Genomic DNA, 17749 nt, shown 5'->3' with positions numbered 1-17749 from the left:
GATGCAGGAGGATCCCCACTAACCCAGGTGTTAATTCTTTAATTTGTGGTGTGGGGAGATGAAGTCTAGAGACTCATGTAGCCAGGGTGGCACTTAGGGATTTTAAGGTAGTGACTACTTACCAATCACTTAATAAATGCTTTAATATTTAAAAACTGATATAGCCATATCAGCTAAGGATTTAAGGGCCATTTATATTCTATACAATGCCTGTTTCTTTTGCCACTTTTCCTACTGGATTATCTTTGTTGATTCATAGGTATTCATTATATAGCTTGGGTATTAAATCCTTTTTATCTGTATTTAGTACATGCTATATCTCAGTTGTGTATATTCATAAGTATAAGTTCTTAATTTTGATAAAGTAGATGTATCACATATGCTCTCTATAGATCGTACTTTCTGTGTCTTTTGAGATCTGACAGGGCAAGCCCCTCACCCTGTTCTCCTTTTTTAAAAGCATCATGGTCATTCTCAGTTTATTATCTTCCATATAAATTTTAGAGTCAGCTTGTTAGAATAATGTAAAGAACTCCTTCGGGATTTTGCTCAGATATGCATTTACCATGGAGATCCAATTTGGGAACAACTTGAACCCGCTGATACTGAATTTTCGTATCTATGAACATGGTTATATTTCTAAATTGCTGCATATTTTTCTTAATGCATTTTGATAAAGTTTTTATAATATCTTTCTTAAAAGTATTGCAGATCATTTGATTTATTCATAATTTCACTTTATCTTGCTATTTTAAAGTGTATTTAAAAAATTTTACCTCTATCACTAGTAACAATGAAATTACAGTAGTAACGAAATGTTAAAAAAAATACGTGCATGATTAAAGTGTATAATATACAATCTGTACCAAAGTTTAATTTAAATCATAAAAGATATTTTGTTACTTTAAATAATAAATCCCTCAGACTAGCAGATACACTAGGAAGTTCACGCTTAGAGGTAAGCTGAGATACTGTATCAGCACAGGGAGCATTTTATTCTACCATTGCTAAATCTTTTAGGCTGTGGCTCTTTTGTCTCTTGGCCTTATAGCCTGGACGCAGAAATTCTATCTTCCTCTTCTTTGCTTCACTTTTATTTTTGTGTTTCTTCAGCTTTTTCTTGGCAGCAATATCAGGGTTAGTTACAAACTTGAAAAAAGAATAAAATTTTACATTACCTTTACAGTAAATGTTAAACAATACAAACCAAATGCAGAAACGAACCATTTTGTTTACCTTTTAACATCACATATGCAAAACATGCCCATTAAAGAAAATCTAGAGCCCCAACTACAAAGTCCCCACTTCTCAAACAGCCAATTCCTCTCTCCTCCCTGCTAAATTGTGACACATGCGTGTACACAACCCTGGTTAAAAACAATTAAACCAAATGAACATGCCACATTTCAAACAGCAGACTTACCTCCAAAGCCTTCCTTTTTTTCCGGAGTGCCCTTTTCTCATTAGCCTGTTTCTGTACAGAGGCAAAGGCTAATGAGAAGCTCTCGAGTCCAACCAGCTTTTTGAGTAATTCTATGATTTCCTGGGATAGATTCTTCAGCAAAGGATCTAATCACACACACAGTAATAAATCAGAGACATTCATGTAGGAAAGCACGCATTTGAACATTTATAAAATCAACAGGCAAAATTTAAACTCTTCTAGTATCACTTTTATTATTTAAACATTAAACACTGATCTACAACTAGCAGTTTCTGAGATGGAAAAGCAGGAAGAGTTGGACACAGCACTCCCAGCCACCACCTTGTACAACAGGAGATCAGAGACCATGAAGCCCACTTCCTGCAGAATCCTGGCTCAGAAAACATTTGTCTGGGAACTTGGCAGTAACATTTGGGTTACCTTTATGAACTTGCTCAGCTCTGTGCAGAGGGGGTAAAGGTAAGTGTGTTTCTCTAATTCATGGCTTAGCTCTGGCCATAGTCTTTGAATCAAAGACCTCTTAGGCTGAGAAAAAGCTGCTTTCCCACCCTCCTCTCTCAAATGCAAATAGCCCACAGATTTTATTCATTCAGTTTTAGGAGACCTCAGGTTTTAGGTTGTTCTAGAAGCAAGTTTCTTGATAGGGAATTGGCCTTCTCCCCTGTTGAACCCCCAGTGCTTGGCAAATATTAGATGCTTAATAAATGTTGGCTGATGAGAACCAAAGTAGACCTGACCATCACCCATTCTAAGAGGAAGGAACTTTCTCTCAAGGTTGTAGTACTAAAATAGCTCCTGCTTTGATATTCATTCATTTTAAAACTCAACATCCACTTTACCTCCTCTCTTTCCAACCCCAATTCCCTCTTAATACCAAGAGACAATTTAAGGTCAGTGAGGGAAATGTAACAAATGTACTAGGCAAGAAAAAGGAAAATTAAAGTACAACTATTTTTACTTTTGCTTATGATTCATAAGAGAATATAATGACATTTTTGTTCATTGCATTATGAGCTTAGAACCACCCCAAATTATACTTTTTTTGATTATTTGGTCTATGCTTAAGAATAAAACGTTTTAGGAGAGAAAACACAGACACAAGAAAGCATATAGGAGAAGCGGTTAAATGTAACACAAATATGCCTTATTTGTTTGCTGTATTAATTGCTCCCTAGCAAGTTTTGTTTATTAAAACTGGTGGGCAGGGAGGGCAGAAAGGAAGAGGGAAGCATTCAGGAAAGAAGTGAGAAATATTAACGTGCAAGTATTCAGAAGAGAGACTGCAGGGTTACCTTGGTCCGAATAGGTGCTGTTTAGTTCTCGAAACAAAGGAGCTATGATCACTGGGAGATAGGGCTTCACCTTGTCTACTCCAAGATCCATTGCTATAGCTCCGAGAAACTTAAAGATGCATGTTCTCTGAAAGTAAAGATCATTGTTCATTTGAAGTGTTTCTCTTATACTTGTAGCCAGATAACAGTTGATTTATAGAAAACAAGATCTATTTGGGGGTAGATTATCCCTACTGCACTTTTGGGTTCAAAAGCACCTATGTACTTGGGAGGATCACTAATACACTAAGTTACTTTTAAACAAAATGACTACTTTTGGTCAGCCTGCACATGCACTGGCACCTTCAAGGGGTTTCTAGGTGAATAGGCAGCTTCCAGTTTTGCAATCCGGGACAACTTCTGTATCAACCACAGCAGTGTGGCTGGCTTGCTGTGTTCATCCTTCATCGCTTCATTGTCAGATTCCACCTCATCTGCACCGGCCTCGAGTTCTACCTCCTTTCTGACCATACCATCTCTTAAGGTTTGTTCTTCCATTTCTTTTATCTCATTTTGCTTATCCTCAGAATCAGATTCCAGTAAATATAAGACTTTTGCTACAAATAACAAATTCTTCACAACCTTAAAAAAAAAAGATAGGAATTAGACTGATTTTGAAATAAATATGGCTCAGTAAAGCAGGAGCTAAAATAGGTATTCTACAATTAGAAACAACTATTTCACTATTAAGTTGATTGCTTCATTTTTTGATAATTCTTCAGTCCTTCCTTAGTGTGTCCAAATCCATTTCCACATAACTTTCATCCATTTGACCTACTTCTACCCTTTAAGGTCACAAAAGAGAGTTAATTTCATTCTGAACCATCCACTTATATTTTTAAGAGCTTTCATTTCCCCATCCTTAAATTCCTTTATAGAAGTAATTTACATATATTGAACACTGACTTTATATACAGCCTTTCACTTCAATTTTAAAATACCCCTTTATATCAGGAGAGAAAACCAAGGCTTATCTATAGTTACTGAGTGATTCACCCAAAGACAAAGTGAATAGCAGCCAGGATTCAAAGATCTTTAGAATTCGAACCCCAGTTCTTAAACACTGAGCTCCCTCCTCAAATACCATCTGATCCAGATAAACAGCCAGGGACCAATTTTAGTCTTATAATAATTGACCCATTTAGAGTCCCCAACTCTGACATCCATGAAATCTCTGACATAGGTATTTCACCCATTATATGCAGGAGGAAACCAGGTTGGTTTTGAGTTCCTTCACCATCCTGCTGCTCTGCCAGAGGGGCTGTGCGCCAGAAGTTCCCCCAAATGTACTATTCAGAACGTGTACACTGTCCAAGGCTAGCCTGGACATCTAGAATTCACGCCACAATTATAATTTTCTCCTAGTGGTTTGGCCTCCATGAAGACAGTCCCAGTTTTAGGGGCCTTTTTCCTCTGTGGCAGCCACTTCTAATTGTTAACTCATCCTAAGATTACTGTGAACTAAATACCTTAATTTTTTTCATCCTGGGTCAGTACTAGTAAATCTCTTCTTCCCTGTCTCAAGTTTGTATGGCCCGTCAGACTCTGTTATAACTGATCCTATGTGACATCCCACCCACTGTCCACCCTGGCAGGATTTCTTTGCCTTTACTTTGCTATCTACTGAATAGCTATCCATTCCTTACGTGACCCTGCCATATAATGAAACATGGTAATCTTCATTTAAAAAAGTGATGGAAGTATCAGTGTTTATGGCATACTACTTAAGGTCACTCAGGATATGACATTTGCCTAGTTTCTAGTGTTCCATCACTTAATCTCCATTGTCCTACCTTGTCCATCATGACAAGAATCATGGTTAAGTGCCTTGCTCATACCCAGACACCACATCTGTGTTAACTCACCATCTATCAGCTCAACTGCTCTATGAAATAAGGGAGCAGCAGACCAACTATCCAAAAGCAACATTTCCTGAATATTTATAAAGTGTTTCTTTATATTTACATTTTATAATATGAAAATACATAAAACATTTTAGTGGTGTATATGTCTTCAGTTAAAAACAGACAATTCTCAGACCACAGTGTAGCATAATCATTGTTTTCAACGTATAGGGGTAAGCGAAGGAAATTCAGTATTATAGTTTAACTATAAGAACAATCACAGTCATTCATTCAACAGCCAATGCCCTTCAAAGCTTCAGTTATAATGTGGAGTAAATGAATAGGCAGCCTTCTGCTGCCTCATCTGTATTGGGAATTTTAAGTGGAGCCAAGAGGAATCCCAACATGGCCCCAGAGTTGACTAGATTTATGTGTATCACTGAAGATGTATTTCGCTTAATTTCCTGAGCATTAAAATAGGAAAACAAAAACCACACAGATACCAAATGTAAGCCTATTCCTAAACTGTTGGTAGAGTAGTCCTGTCTATTAAAACTGGGAGGGTCACAACACTTACCTGCTCTCCTGAAGACTCATCTAAGAATTTGGAATGCAATTGACGGCAAGAGGCTAGGGAGATACTTTTCATCTGTGAAAAGAAAGTGGACACTGGCAGACAATGCAGGACATCTGGTCATTTTTACAAACTCTAAGTAACCATAATAATATTTAACAACTCAGGTACTAGATTTTGCTTTGAATGGCCACCTATGTACATCTGTAAGGGAAGGTTCATGACCAAAAATTGTGTAATTGTTCCCTTCTACTTGCCCCAAGCATTTCAGTCCAAAGAAATGGGATGCTTTTAAAATTCTGAGGAGATACAGGTAATAATTCTTCAGATTATTAGTAGAAAACTGCAACATTCTGGTATTATTTTTCTTTTTTTTCCCACCCACCTTCCACTCATTCATATTTATGGAGTTCCCACTATGAGCCGGGTGTTATGCTAGGTCCTAGGAAATCAGAAATGGAATACCATGGTCCCTATCATTTTCATGAATGTGGTCTCATTTAGTCATCAACAGGTTATAAAGGAGGCAGGACAGACAGTATTAATCTTATTTTCTAATACTGATAAAGAATTTAAACATATAATAGAAGATGAACATGCTAAATAAGCAAAAGTGACTAGACTGATGGTCTAAAAATTATCTTTGAAAAATGTCTTGGCCTTGAGGGTGACCCCTTTCCAGTTCCTAACACTCCTCCAGATTCACATGTGCAACTAGTCAGTTGGACGAGTTTCTCCTTAGGGCCAACCCCAAGATAGTTACATGAACCAGAACGAACATCTCATACAGACCATGAAGGAAGGAAAAGGTTTTAGAGAGACCTTACCGTTTGGTCAAGGTCGCTTGTTAGGAACCTGACTGCTACAGGTCCTGAGAGTTTCTTCTTAGTTGTTTTGGCAGTCCATTTTCTAGTAAGATCCTCTGGTTGGCAAGAGGCAAAAAGCAATCCAAAAATCTGGGCTGCAGTGAGCCACACCCAGTTGTGTGGATGTGTCAGGTGAGCGTGCACATGACCTGAGGGAACCAAAATGCATTCTCAGATGCCTCACAGCTTTCCCAACTCTTTGGTGGTAAATATGACTAATTCAGGGTTTACTGAGTATGTGCTTGGATTTGGAAACACAAAGATGAACAAAATATTCCCTCCTTCCCAGAAGCTGTCAGAGAGCAAGGAGAGCTAGGGAGACGTGAAGTGGCAGGACACTGGAAACAACAAGAAAATCAAATCCTAACATGGTAAACAACAGGTGTGAGTAAGCCTAAAAACTGACCAGTTCCATATTCAAGGGAGATAAGCTGGCAGTAGCATTTACAATTTCTAAAGTAATATAAATATGTACATAGGTATGTTTGTTTCTGATAATTATTGAAATTGGTGGCTTCAAGTAGCTGACTGGAAAGTTATCATTTATTGAGGCTCTCTTTCTATGTGCCAGGCACAGGGCTAAGTGTGTTATACGTATTACTTCATTTAGACCTTACAACAGTTCTGTGAGATTAGAATTGTTATTTCCATTTTATAGATGAGGAAACAGATGTTTTCAGAGGAACTAAGTGAGGTGGCAAGCTGTAAAAGACAAAACTGCCTAGGCCCTAGCTTGATCTGGCCTCAAAAGCTCACACTCTCCATATACCACACTTGGAAAGTACAGTGCAAAAAGCCTTGTGGGTGTTGGGGGACAAATTAAAATTCTGGATAAACCATGTCATATCTGAGTCTTAGTCTATGCTATCTTTCATGGTTTTACTTTTGTTCTGCATGAACTTTTGCAATAATCTGGCTGTGTGTCAGTGGAGCCATAGCAGAGCAGGCCACTTGGTAACTTAGTAACTGCATTATTTCCTATAGGATCACCAGTACTCTTAAAATAGGTGGGCACTTAAAGCATTATTCCAATGTCTATTTCCTATTAACTAATCAAAATTGATTATTGAATTAAAAATTCTAAGATCTTATTTTTCACTTAAAGAGTGATATACAATAACATAAGTCCCATAGAAGTGAAATGGCTTAGTAAATTACTGCACATTTGCATGATGGACTATTTAGAGCTACTTAAAAAGACACCTAACCTACAAAGTGTGTTGTAGTATAGTAATTTGCTTGCTTAGGTACAAATAAGATATAAAGGTCTATATGAAATTGTGCAAAGCAAACCCTCTAAGAAAACCTATGCCTGTTTAACTAAAAGACTACATGGAAATATATACCAAATTATTAAGTAGCAAGGAAAACTTTGGGAAATGTTTTTCCATTTTTACTTCTGAAGAGTTAATATTCTTTTATAAATGATGTATTACTTATTAAGTCATAAATATATATCATTTTTTTCAGAAAGAAACATTTTCTCTGTAATCAATGTGAAAGGGCCTTTTAAATCTTTTTCTCAAGGACTTTTTTCCTGACATTATATACTTCCTGAAGTATTCATATTCTAATTTCCCAAATCTATTTTCAGTAACTCTATCACAACTAATGTGTTTATTTTTAGATTTAAATAAAAAGCAGATACTTACTCCAGATTTCACGCAAAGTTTTAGAGGGCTTGGTAAGCCGAATAATATTACATTCCTTGATGAGTTTACTTATCAGTATAAGAAACCTAAACAGAAGGTGATCTGCAGCTTTTTCTTCAGCCTCTTCCATGATCTAAAAACAGGATGGATATAAATCGAGATAATTTTGAAGTATCTGATGGACATTTTTACTTCAGTATGTAAATCTACACCAGGGTTTCTTAATATCAGCACAGCTGACATTTTGAGTGAGATCATTCTTTGTGGTGGGGCTGCCCTGTGCACTGTTGGGTATTCAGCAGCATCCCTGGCCTGTGCCCACTAGATGCCAGTAGTGCTCTCCCACCCTCCAGCTGTGACAAGTGAAAATGTCTCCATATGTTGCTAAATGTGCCCTGGGGAGGCAAAATCACCCTGCTGGACAGCCCTTGATCTTCATATACAATGGAGGATAACTTACTTTAATTTTAATTCTTACTTTAAAATGATGATCCAACTGCACTGAATCCTTTAGTAATAAAAAAATTTTTTGAACACAAATAATCTGTTCACTATATTACCTCAAGTAAAATTATAAATATGAACAAAAGTTTTCTTCTCTAGCAAGTAACTTACATTTTTAAAGTTTTCAGGATCAATTTCTTTTTCAATCACAGGAAGAATAGTTCCAAGTCTTCTCTCAAAGGTGACACCTTCACTTTCCACAAACAAGCCACAGATTAGGGCAGCTAGTTGTCTACTTAAGCTCTATCAAAAATAAACCACCACGAGACAATGTCAACACACCTTGGAAGGCTGTTTCCAAAATTGTAAAATGAAGATGGGCATAATTCTATGCTCAATTATTTCTTTATGATGCCAAAAATCAACAGAATATGGATCTTTGGTGGCTAACATGAAAAATATAGAGAAATCTTCATACCCAAGAATAACATTTTTAAAAAAGTGGTATTACTTTAAAATACATTTTTCCCATTTTAAATTAAAAGAAAAGAATGGAAATAAATTTCAAACAGCACCCCCTCCTCCCTGCATTCTGACTTTAATACCTAAAGCCAGTATTAGGATATGACATGTAGTGTTTATGTTCCACAAAAATGGACCACTGATGATGGTGGTAGAGTCAGCAAGCAGATATAGTCACTGACAAAAAATTACACTTCATTAACTGAATAAACAAAATTGGTAACAAAGGTATTCACCAATGTGTGCAGTTAAGTACACTATGACACATTCATGTAGTGGAGTAATTGGCTGACATTAACCATGTAGTGGGAATATAGGTGATTTTTATGTTATTCTATAACTTCTTATATTTTCTGAAATTTTACTATAAGGACATATTTTTAATATAATCAAAAATAATAAAGCTATTGGGAAAATTAATTCAATCATCTATATAATACATATTCTTACTTAAAGTGTACACCAAAAAGCTAAGATTTCATTGAAATAGGACTACAAGCAACTCTAACCTTTTTTGCTCCAAACCAGGTGGTCACCATACTAAAGAGCCAATCTTTTTTCTCAAGGTTGATTTTACTGAGTAATGACTTGATTGTCATGGATGCCATCTTCTTACACATGGCAGAGTCATCATTCACTGTCATTAGACAAAGAGGAATGAAGAACATTCCGCAGTTCTCATGGAGCAGTCCCTAAAAAAAACAAACCAGGTACTTGTGAGCACACCCATACGGGAATTCTCACAGATGCTAACAAGGACTGTGGGCTCCCAGGGCTCATGGGAAACAGTGAGCAGTTTGTCTTTGTGATCACAGTACCTGAGGGAATGTGTCGAAGAGATAGGTGATCATTTCCAAGGCAGACTCTCTCCCAGTCTCATGTTCATAACTAGGGCAAGAACATTAGATGGACCTGTTAGTATTATAAATTTACCAGTAACTGTTTTTAGAACTTACAAATATTATTTCAAGGTGTCAGTCTATTTCTTTAAAAAGGGGAAAAAATTTTTTTTCCCCAATTCTGATGCTTGTATATACTGTACAGCTTCAAATGTAATTTTGTTAAGATTTGTACCTTTCTCCTAAGTAGACTCTAATGAAAATCAGAAGTCAGAACGAACTGGAAAAGCCATTTACAGAACTGCCATATGAAGTCATTTTCAAGACAGCTGCTATATTAAAGGAGAAACCACCCTTCTGCCCCTGTATAGTTTATAGCTTAAACTTACTTCAATTGAGCAAGCATGAATTCCAAGTTTGGTCTCAATTTGTCACCCAGGGGATAGTCAAGAATATATTTCAGAAAAACCTAGGAATAGAAGTCACACAGATAATTACTTTGATCCTGTCTCTTCAGGATTCCTGTTTCAAAGCTGCTTTCTGAGACACTGTAGGTTACAAAGACCTTTCAGAAGGGTGATCAGTCAGGCAAAGTTTGTGTAGTGAGTCAGCAACTGTGTCCTTTCTTTTCTTCTCCGACTTCACTTACTCAGATCCTGCCCCACTTGCCTGATATTAAGAGTCAAGTGCTGGCACACCACTGGCATGGTTGTTTAGGGCTCCAAATTTAAGCTCACATGTGGGAAGCTCCTGTCTTTGATAGGTGGTATGGTGTGGCAGACTAAGTATATACTATGGTTCAACCCCATATTTCCTCTGTATGAGAATAACAATAATGGTGACAATATTAATACTGATAATAACTCTTGCTTTTACTAAATACTTCCCTCTCTGCTAAGCACTGTGTTAATTGTTTTTCAGTTAATCCTCATTACTACCTTACGAGGCAGGTGATAGCACCCCATTTTACAGATGAAGAGAATGGAAGTTGGCACAGAGATGTAAATATTTTGCTCAGGTGACAATGCCAGAATTGCATGTCTAGTCTGTCTAGACATACAAGGCCTCTACTTTCAAACTACTATACTATTCAGCCTCCTTTATTATTAAATTGCTGAGAATTAAGGCACACCATTAAACTTTCCAAAGCCTGTTATTTCTCTAGTCAGAAAAAGGGGGTACTATTTCTTTTGAAGGATAGTTATAAATAGAAGTCATGTTTATAAAGTGCTAGGCAGAAAGCTAGTACTCAGTAAGTAACAGCTAGCCCTCTTTCACCTAACAATACTCAAGGGAACTTTTTATTATGACAGGCTTTCTCCCTTCCACCCTGACCTCCTTAGCAGCCCAAACCCTCCTTCAGCCCTGAATTCGTATTTCCAATTCCAGTTTCCATCCACCCTGCGTGTGATATGCACTCAAAGGATCATGGATGAACAAATGTATAAACACAAATCTATGCCTGTCACTTCCCTGCTTAAAGAATTCAAGAGCTTTTTGCTATTCTTCGAATAAAGCCCTAAATCTTTAACAGGACCACAAGGTCTTGCTTGGCTCAGCTCCCTTCCCCACCTCATTCACATTCACTAAGCTCCTCCAACAAGCTAAGTTCTTACCTACCTCATGGCTTACCTTCCTCAGGCATTGGCTGCTCCCTTCGCCGGGAGGCTAAGACTTATTCTTCACATTTTGGCTTAGAGGCCAATCCTCAGAAAAGCCTTCCTTGATTGTCACACTAAGATGGTCCTCCACCTGATCATACTTTGCTAATTCTAAGAAGCAGTTTTTTCACGTCTTAACATGTGTGAAATTTGGATGTGTCTTACAGTGACTGATGGCACCTTACCACTGTGTCATAGTTTTTTCTTTCTTTGAGGTATATAAATAATGGTGTGTCTTTTAAGTGGTGAAATATAACAGCACTTTTTCCCTCCTGGCACTTAAGATGTCTGTATTTAAATAACTCTTTGTGGAATTTCTGCTTTGTGCCTGCCTACTGTAGGACAGGGTATATAAAAACTTTTTTCACTGTTCTTTGAACAGCACCTGGCATATGCGAACAGTGATACACATAAGTAATCACTGGACTCCAGGGTGGGAACCTTTGCTGCAAGCTACCATGCTGCAGAAAGAAAGTGGACTTCTTCATCCATCTGAAACACTCCACTTATGGTGGGCTAACTCAAAACACTCCTTGTTCACTGAAAAATGCCTTTAAGACAAAGAAGAGGCCCTTCTCACACTTGGTATGGAAATGGGTTCCTGAGTCTCAGAATAAAGCAACAGTGTGACACAAAGTCATCTTTAGAATTCAGCCAATGTTGACAGTCTCTATCTAAAAACCAGAAAAAGCAGAGCCCAACTACTGTTAGGAGAATAAGCTCTCTTCACAAACCTGTCTGCACTGGACTCTGACAGGTTCAGTTTGCGCAGAAATTGCCAACTTGGATACTTTCCGCATGACATCCTCAATTTCTGGGACCAATAACTTTCTTGATAAAATAGCCTAAAGTACAAAAGGAAAAGACATACTCATTTCAAGTTTTAGTGTAGATGGGCATAAGCTGACCTGATGTTAATACAGTCAGAGGCACTTTTCAAACATAATGAAAGTATCTCCAGAAGAAAAAGAACATTTACTTAAAAATGGTTAAAATTGTGAATTGTATATATATTTTACTGCAATTAAAAAAAGATGTCCAATACAATAAATACAAGCAGAGTAGCATGTATTTGTACATAATTCCATGGAAGTGTCAGAGAGCTCATGTTGAAACATTTTAATTAGTAGATACATTAGTTTATAATTAATCCACCAAAATAACAATGTTTATAAGTCAATTTTGGAAATTTACAGGTAGCCAAAATGCATTTTCCGCATTATTCTAAATATCTGACATGAGGCTTATAAACTGTAAAATCCAACATTCTGGTGACACCATACCTTCAGAAGACCAAATGCAGTGGCTTGTCTTGAAGTATCGTAAATGTCCTCCTCCGCATATGCCAGCAGAACATGCAGCTGCTTTTCAGTTATCCGGTAAGACTTCACTTTCTTTACAAGTATGGCTACACACTGCAAGTTACAATAGTGAGGTTAATAGCTAGGACAGCTTACAAATCAAGATCCAGCGAAGTGGTTAAGGACTCAGCACAACATCAATGCTTTTTCACACAGGATACCAACCCTTGGGCCTTAGCAAAGTGATCTGGAAAAATAATTTGACCATGGACAATGGGGAAAACTAACTTTGATATTAATCCTGGCCCTGGTTGTTCCTAAGTGCAAGTGAAAACATCTCACCTTGAAACAATTTACCACCAGATGGAAGTTCTGGCCCTTGGCAGCCCCAAGTTTTGCATAGTCCTTCAGCAAAAGGAAAAGGTGTTTCGTCAGCTGTTCTGCTTTTGTTTCTATGGAGGGCAGAGGGAACCTCAAGACCCAAATCAGGCACTGTAAAGCACCTGTGATCACCTGAAAGACAAAAACAAAACCAATCCACTTAAGAAGTGACCAAACCCTATAACCCAGCACTTGAGGCTGTGTAGACTCTATAAGCAATCAAGTTGAAGGAGTGAAATGCTCTGCCTAGTCCACTTTGGAAAATCTCTGCCCAAAGTGTAGGTCTTGCTATTCCCTGATGTACAAGTACTGCTTCTCCAGGGCAACTGAAGGTATGTGCTTGCATATCCTCACTGAATAAGAAAAGGTACTCACCATATTAACCTATATGGGATAGCCAATTTTGGCAGTTTTCTTTGTAGAAATGTGCATTATAAATGACTTCTTTTTTCTAGAATGGTACTTCAATTTAATCCATTCTTACTAAGATTATATTGTGTATACAAAGCACTCTACTAAGTATTAGATATACAAAGATGAAAAGGATGCCATTGCTACATTTAAGAAGCAAATAGCTTGCTCAGAAATTAAGCCCAGAAACAGTGAACTGTAATATAGATAAATGCTATGCAAAAGATGTGAAAAAAGTGTGCTGGACCAAGTGATTACATGAGAATCCCTGAACTCCAGGCTAAACCTTAAAGGCTGCTTAGACCAGCTAGTCCACCTACTTCAGCTCTTCCTAGTAGACCCATATTGCCCTGATTGCTGTGATAGTCTTATTGAGCTGGATTAGATGCAGACACAGAGAAAAGGGCATGGGAATCAGAAATACCCAGACTTAAATCCCAGCTCTCAGTTTGTCACCCATTTGACTGTAGAGGTTACTTAACCTCTTGACACCTTCACTGTAAAAACAGGCAATCTGAGGAAACGAGAGATGAGCAGACACTGGAGTCTGACGGACCAAGGCTCATAGCTTAGTTCTGGGATCTAAGCCAAGTCACTTAGCCTAAGGCTTAGTTTTCTCATCTATAAAACAGAAACATCGGTAATATATGCCTAATGGGTTGTGATGAGGATTTGTAGCAGGAAGTAGAAGTAATGACAAGGATGATGATGGTGATTACTGACATGGGGACACCACCACGCATTCTCATGAAGTTGCTGCAAGGATCAAATGAAATAAATAATGTGCTCACAGGGCTTTAAAAACTATTAAAGGCTATCCAAACATACGGGATTATTAAATTGTGAAGCAATTTAATGCAGGAAATAGAGGTAATTCATCATGTCAGAAATCCCTTAAAAATCTCAACCATCTTGTGAAGCATGAACCCAGAAGTTAAGTTCTAGGTATTTTGCACAACAAAGCTCTCGTGAAGAAACAGATGCTTACTTTTACATCCATGGAACCCAAGCAGTCGACAAGGAGAGACACAAAAGGATCCAACATTTCTAGAACATGTTCACTTGAAGACTTGATCTTGGAAGTCTTCAGACTCAGATGTAGCAGCTGAAAGATTTAAAAAGATATTTCATGTCAGTTGCCCATAAGATAAAACGAGTTTAAGAGACATATGCAAAATGTTAAGATACTTCTATTTGAAGTGACAAATATTTTGAAGAAATGGGGAACTGCCTGGGAGAGTCTCAGTAAGGGAAGAAGATGGAAGCTCACTGTGCAGCTCAGATGTTAAAGATAAGTTCATTTACCAGATGGTTACTCAACATCTGCTACTTTGATTCCAAGCACACAGGATGCAGCAATGGCCAAGGTGGACACTGAATAATGACCAAGAAGTCCCTGTCCTGCTGGATCGATCTTAGTGAGGAAGACAGACTATAAGAAATAATTAACTATATATGCAGAAGGCTTTGAGAGTTCTGCAGGGACCTGGTTAGAGGGAGGAGTAGGTGATGAGGTTCTGGGGCAGGAAGAGTGTGATGACTATAGAACTGATGGGAAATCTGTGTGGCTGGAACATGGGTTGGAATGGTACAATATGAGGCTAGGTCTTTGTAGCCCAAATGAAGGACTGAGTTCTCTCCTAAGAAAAATGGGAGCCAGTGAAGGGTTTTAAAAAGGAAATGCAATGATCAGGTTTGTGTTTTTAAAAGCTGGTATCTTTTTTTTTTTTTTTTTTGAGAGGGCATCTCTCCTATTTATTGATCAAATGGTTGTTAACAACAATAAAATTCAGTATAGGGAGGTCAATGCTCAATGTACAATCATTAATCCATCTCAAGCCTAATTCTCGTCAGTCTCCAATCTTCTGAAGCATAACGAACAAGTTCTTACATGGTGACCGAATTCTTACATAGTGAATAAGTTCTTACATGGTGAACAGTACAAGGGCAATCATCACAGAAACTTTCGGTTTTGATCACGCATTATGACCTATAAACAATCAGGTCAAATATGAATATTCGTTTGATTTTTGTACTTGATTTATATGTTGATCCCACATTTCTCCCTTTATTATTATTATTATTTTTATTTTTAATAAAATGCTGACGTGGTAGGTAGATGCAAGATAAAGGTAGAAAACATAGTTTAGTGCTGTAAGATAGCAAATGTAGATGATCAGATGATCAGGTGTGTGCCTATGGACTAAGTATTAATCCAGGCTAGACAAGGGCAGCAAGACATCCACGGATGCAGAAGATTTCTCTCAAAGCAGGGGGGGTGAGGTTCTGAGCCTCACCTCTGTTGATCCCCAAATTCTCACCTGATGGCCCCCCTGCGACTGTGCCTATCTTAGGTTGTTCCTCCCTTGAGGAATCTTACCCGTCTCTGGCTAACCAGCCATCTTCCGGGCCATACAGGGAAATGTAAAGTTGGTAAGTGAGAGAGAAGCCATATTGTTTGAAAAGGTTAGCTTTTTACTTCTTTGCAGATTTGTGCCCTGTGGCTTCTATGCCCAAAAGCTGGTATCTTTTTAAAAAAATTCATAGTTTATAGATGCTCATGGGCAAAGCAACAGTGAAATCATAATAGATACTAGGTCAGAATCATTCATTCTGAGACAGTTATATAAAGTAAGTTCTAGAAGAGATAAATAGTAAATGGACCAATCCATCTTTAAAAAAAAAGTATTCCATACATTACTTACAGTAAGGCATGTACAATGGAAATGAGCAGTACTGAAAATGCAGGAGAGGATTAAAAGGCACAGATTCACCGTGGGCAGCAAGTCTCAGTTTAAGGTTAATTCTTACCCGAAGCCCCGACTCAATAAGTATGTGCATGTTGGTTTTCCTGCTCACAACAGCTTTCTGTCCACCTCGAACTGGAGTTGGGGGGAGCAGAAGGCAGCTCTGAGGCGGTAGACGTGGATCTGGTGCAGGGGCTGCTGGATTTCTGTCGATCACAATGGAATGAAATTTAGGGGAAGAACATTCCATACTGCATTCTAAGAAGTTACTGTGGCCTTCTCTGGAGATGAGAGTCTAGTACTAAATAATGTGCTCTTTGCTCTGAGCTTTTTTCTCCCATAACCACAAGACACTGAGAGATTATTAAGTTGTTGATAAAGGTTGGTAGAACCCAAGAAACAGGTCAGATTGATGAACACACATTTAAATTAAGATGAACAGCAAGGGACACAGATCTTTCTTTGATTTCTGAAAACAAATGTCAAAGAGTTTCTTTTACAACACAGAAGCAAAACCCAAAGGAAGTTTCCTAATAAGGTATTTTTAAATCTTTTAAGATCTTAATCTCTCTTTAATCAGAACAAGAGGTATATATTTAAAATGTATCCTAATTTTGATTCAATAAATATATAAAACAGAAATGTTATCAGAGAAATGCCAAAAACTGGCTGTTGTCACAGCTACTCATGCATCAGAAAAATAACCTCACGTTGAGATGTGTCTCATGTTGGAAGGACCTCAGCCTGACTGTTACAACTCAAATAAATGTAGTATTTCTTTTTTTTGTACTAAAGTAAAATTTTAAATTAACCCACTTAAGAGTAAGAATGAACTGAATGGTTTACCAGAAGCAAGCACCAAAAAGATTCTTTTATTTCAAACTTACTTTTCTTTCTCTGTTAACAGGGGGAGATTTTCACTGACCAAACCATAACTGAGCAATAGAATGGATTCTGCCGTCATTTCCTGATTTACAATTAATCCTGCTATGATTCGTCGTAAGGTTTCATGAACTTTCCGGGCCATTTTTAAGCTTGTGGTATTCTGTAAGATCTGAAGACAAACAGAAATGTCATGCTGAGGAAGGACATAACTGTATTTTTGATTTGTCGTAGTGGTAGTTTTTCTAATATTTATTTGCTTTTTAATATATTTTTTTCTAATTAAAAAAATTCTTAATAAAATTGCAAACATAGAAATAATATATAAAATAGTATTTACCCAAAACATCAACCTTTAGAGAGAGCCATTATCAGCACTGTGTGTGCCTCTGGAGTTTTTGCACTCCCTCGATGCTGCTGGTGAGGCCTCAGGATACATGGCTGGAGATATGCTCTAATACTTGGAAGACCTCAACTCTCCAAGTGCATTAAAAGGAGGTGGTTTACAGGTAAGCACCTGTGTGCGTGTGCATGCACACATGCACACGCACACACGTTAACAAAATGCAGTCATAGGAAACAGTGCTAATGAAGTAGTGCAATGGCCAACCCTCGGGGTTTGATGTTAGTTACTGGGCCAAAGCAGAGGAACTTATAGGACCACCAACCTCAACAAAACCCTCAGCACTTCATAGCTATTTCCTTACCCAGGACATGGTATGGTGCCCTTCGCACCAAAGGAAATCCTGGTCAAGTGCAGTTTAAGGTTTATCCTGCAAGAAGTTCTTCAAGAACAACATCAAGCATGATGATACAGTTAGTGTAGTGATCTCCTGTATTACATTCAAGA

At 37.7% G+C, this 17749-nt stretch overlaps 1 protein-coding gene and 1 long non-coding RNA gene across 3 annotated transcripts in view; one reads left to right on the top strand and one right to left on the bottom strand.

The window, feature by feature from the left end:
• Positions 1-847: 847 nt before the first annotated feature.
• UTP20 (UTP20 small subunit processome component) overlaps positions 848-17749 on the bottom strand; it is a 93818-nt gene continuing 76916 nt past the window's right edge. For both annotated transcript variants that reach the window (XM_073213694.1, XM_073213695.1), the window contains exons 46-62: positions 16905-17071; positions 16082-16223; positions 14259-14375; positions 12821-12991; positions 12461-12592; positions 11912-12022; positions 9906-9985; positions 9496-9565; positions 9187-9369; positions 8327-8458; positions 7712-7844; positions 6021-6208; positions 5197-5268; positions 3079-3357; positions 2737-2863; positions 1424-1569; positions 848-1149 (exon numbers count right to left, since the gene is read on the bottom strand). In XM_073213694.1, the coding sequence (XP_073069795.1) occupies positions 994-1149; positions 1424-1569; positions 2737-2863; positions 3079-3357; positions 5197-5268; positions 6021-6208; positions 7712-7844; positions 8327-8458; positions 9187-9369; positions 9496-9565; positions 9906-9985; positions 11912-12022; positions 12461-12592; positions 12821-12991; positions 14259-14375; positions 16082-16223; positions 16905-17071 (2406 nt within the window). In that variant the 3' untranslated portion in view covers positions 848-993. The remainder of the gene's footprint in view (positions 1150-1423; positions 1570-2736; positions 2864-3078; positions 3358-5196; positions 5269-6020; positions 6209-7711; positions 7845-8326; positions 8459-9186; positions 9370-9495; positions 9566-9905; positions 9986-11911; positions 12023-12460; positions 12593-12820; positions 12992-14258; positions 14376-16081; positions 16224-16904; positions 17072-17749) is intronic.
• Positions 9260-17749, top strand: LOC140843629 (uncharacterized). The gene is made up of 3 exons (XR_012121534.1): positions 9260-9387; positions 12374-12556; positions 16925-17749. It is a non-coding gene; the product is annotated as an uncharacterized lncRNA (long non-coding RNA).

Source organism: Manis javanica, chromosome 10 (genome assembly GCF_040802235.1).
Source record: "Manis javanica isolate MJ-LG chromosome 10, MJ_LKY, whole genome shotgun sequence".
Lineage (NCBI taxonomy): Eukaryota > Metazoa > Chordata > Mammalia > Pholidota > Manidae > Manis > Manis javanica.
This window is presented reverse-complemented; position numbering and strand designations above follow the sequence as displayed.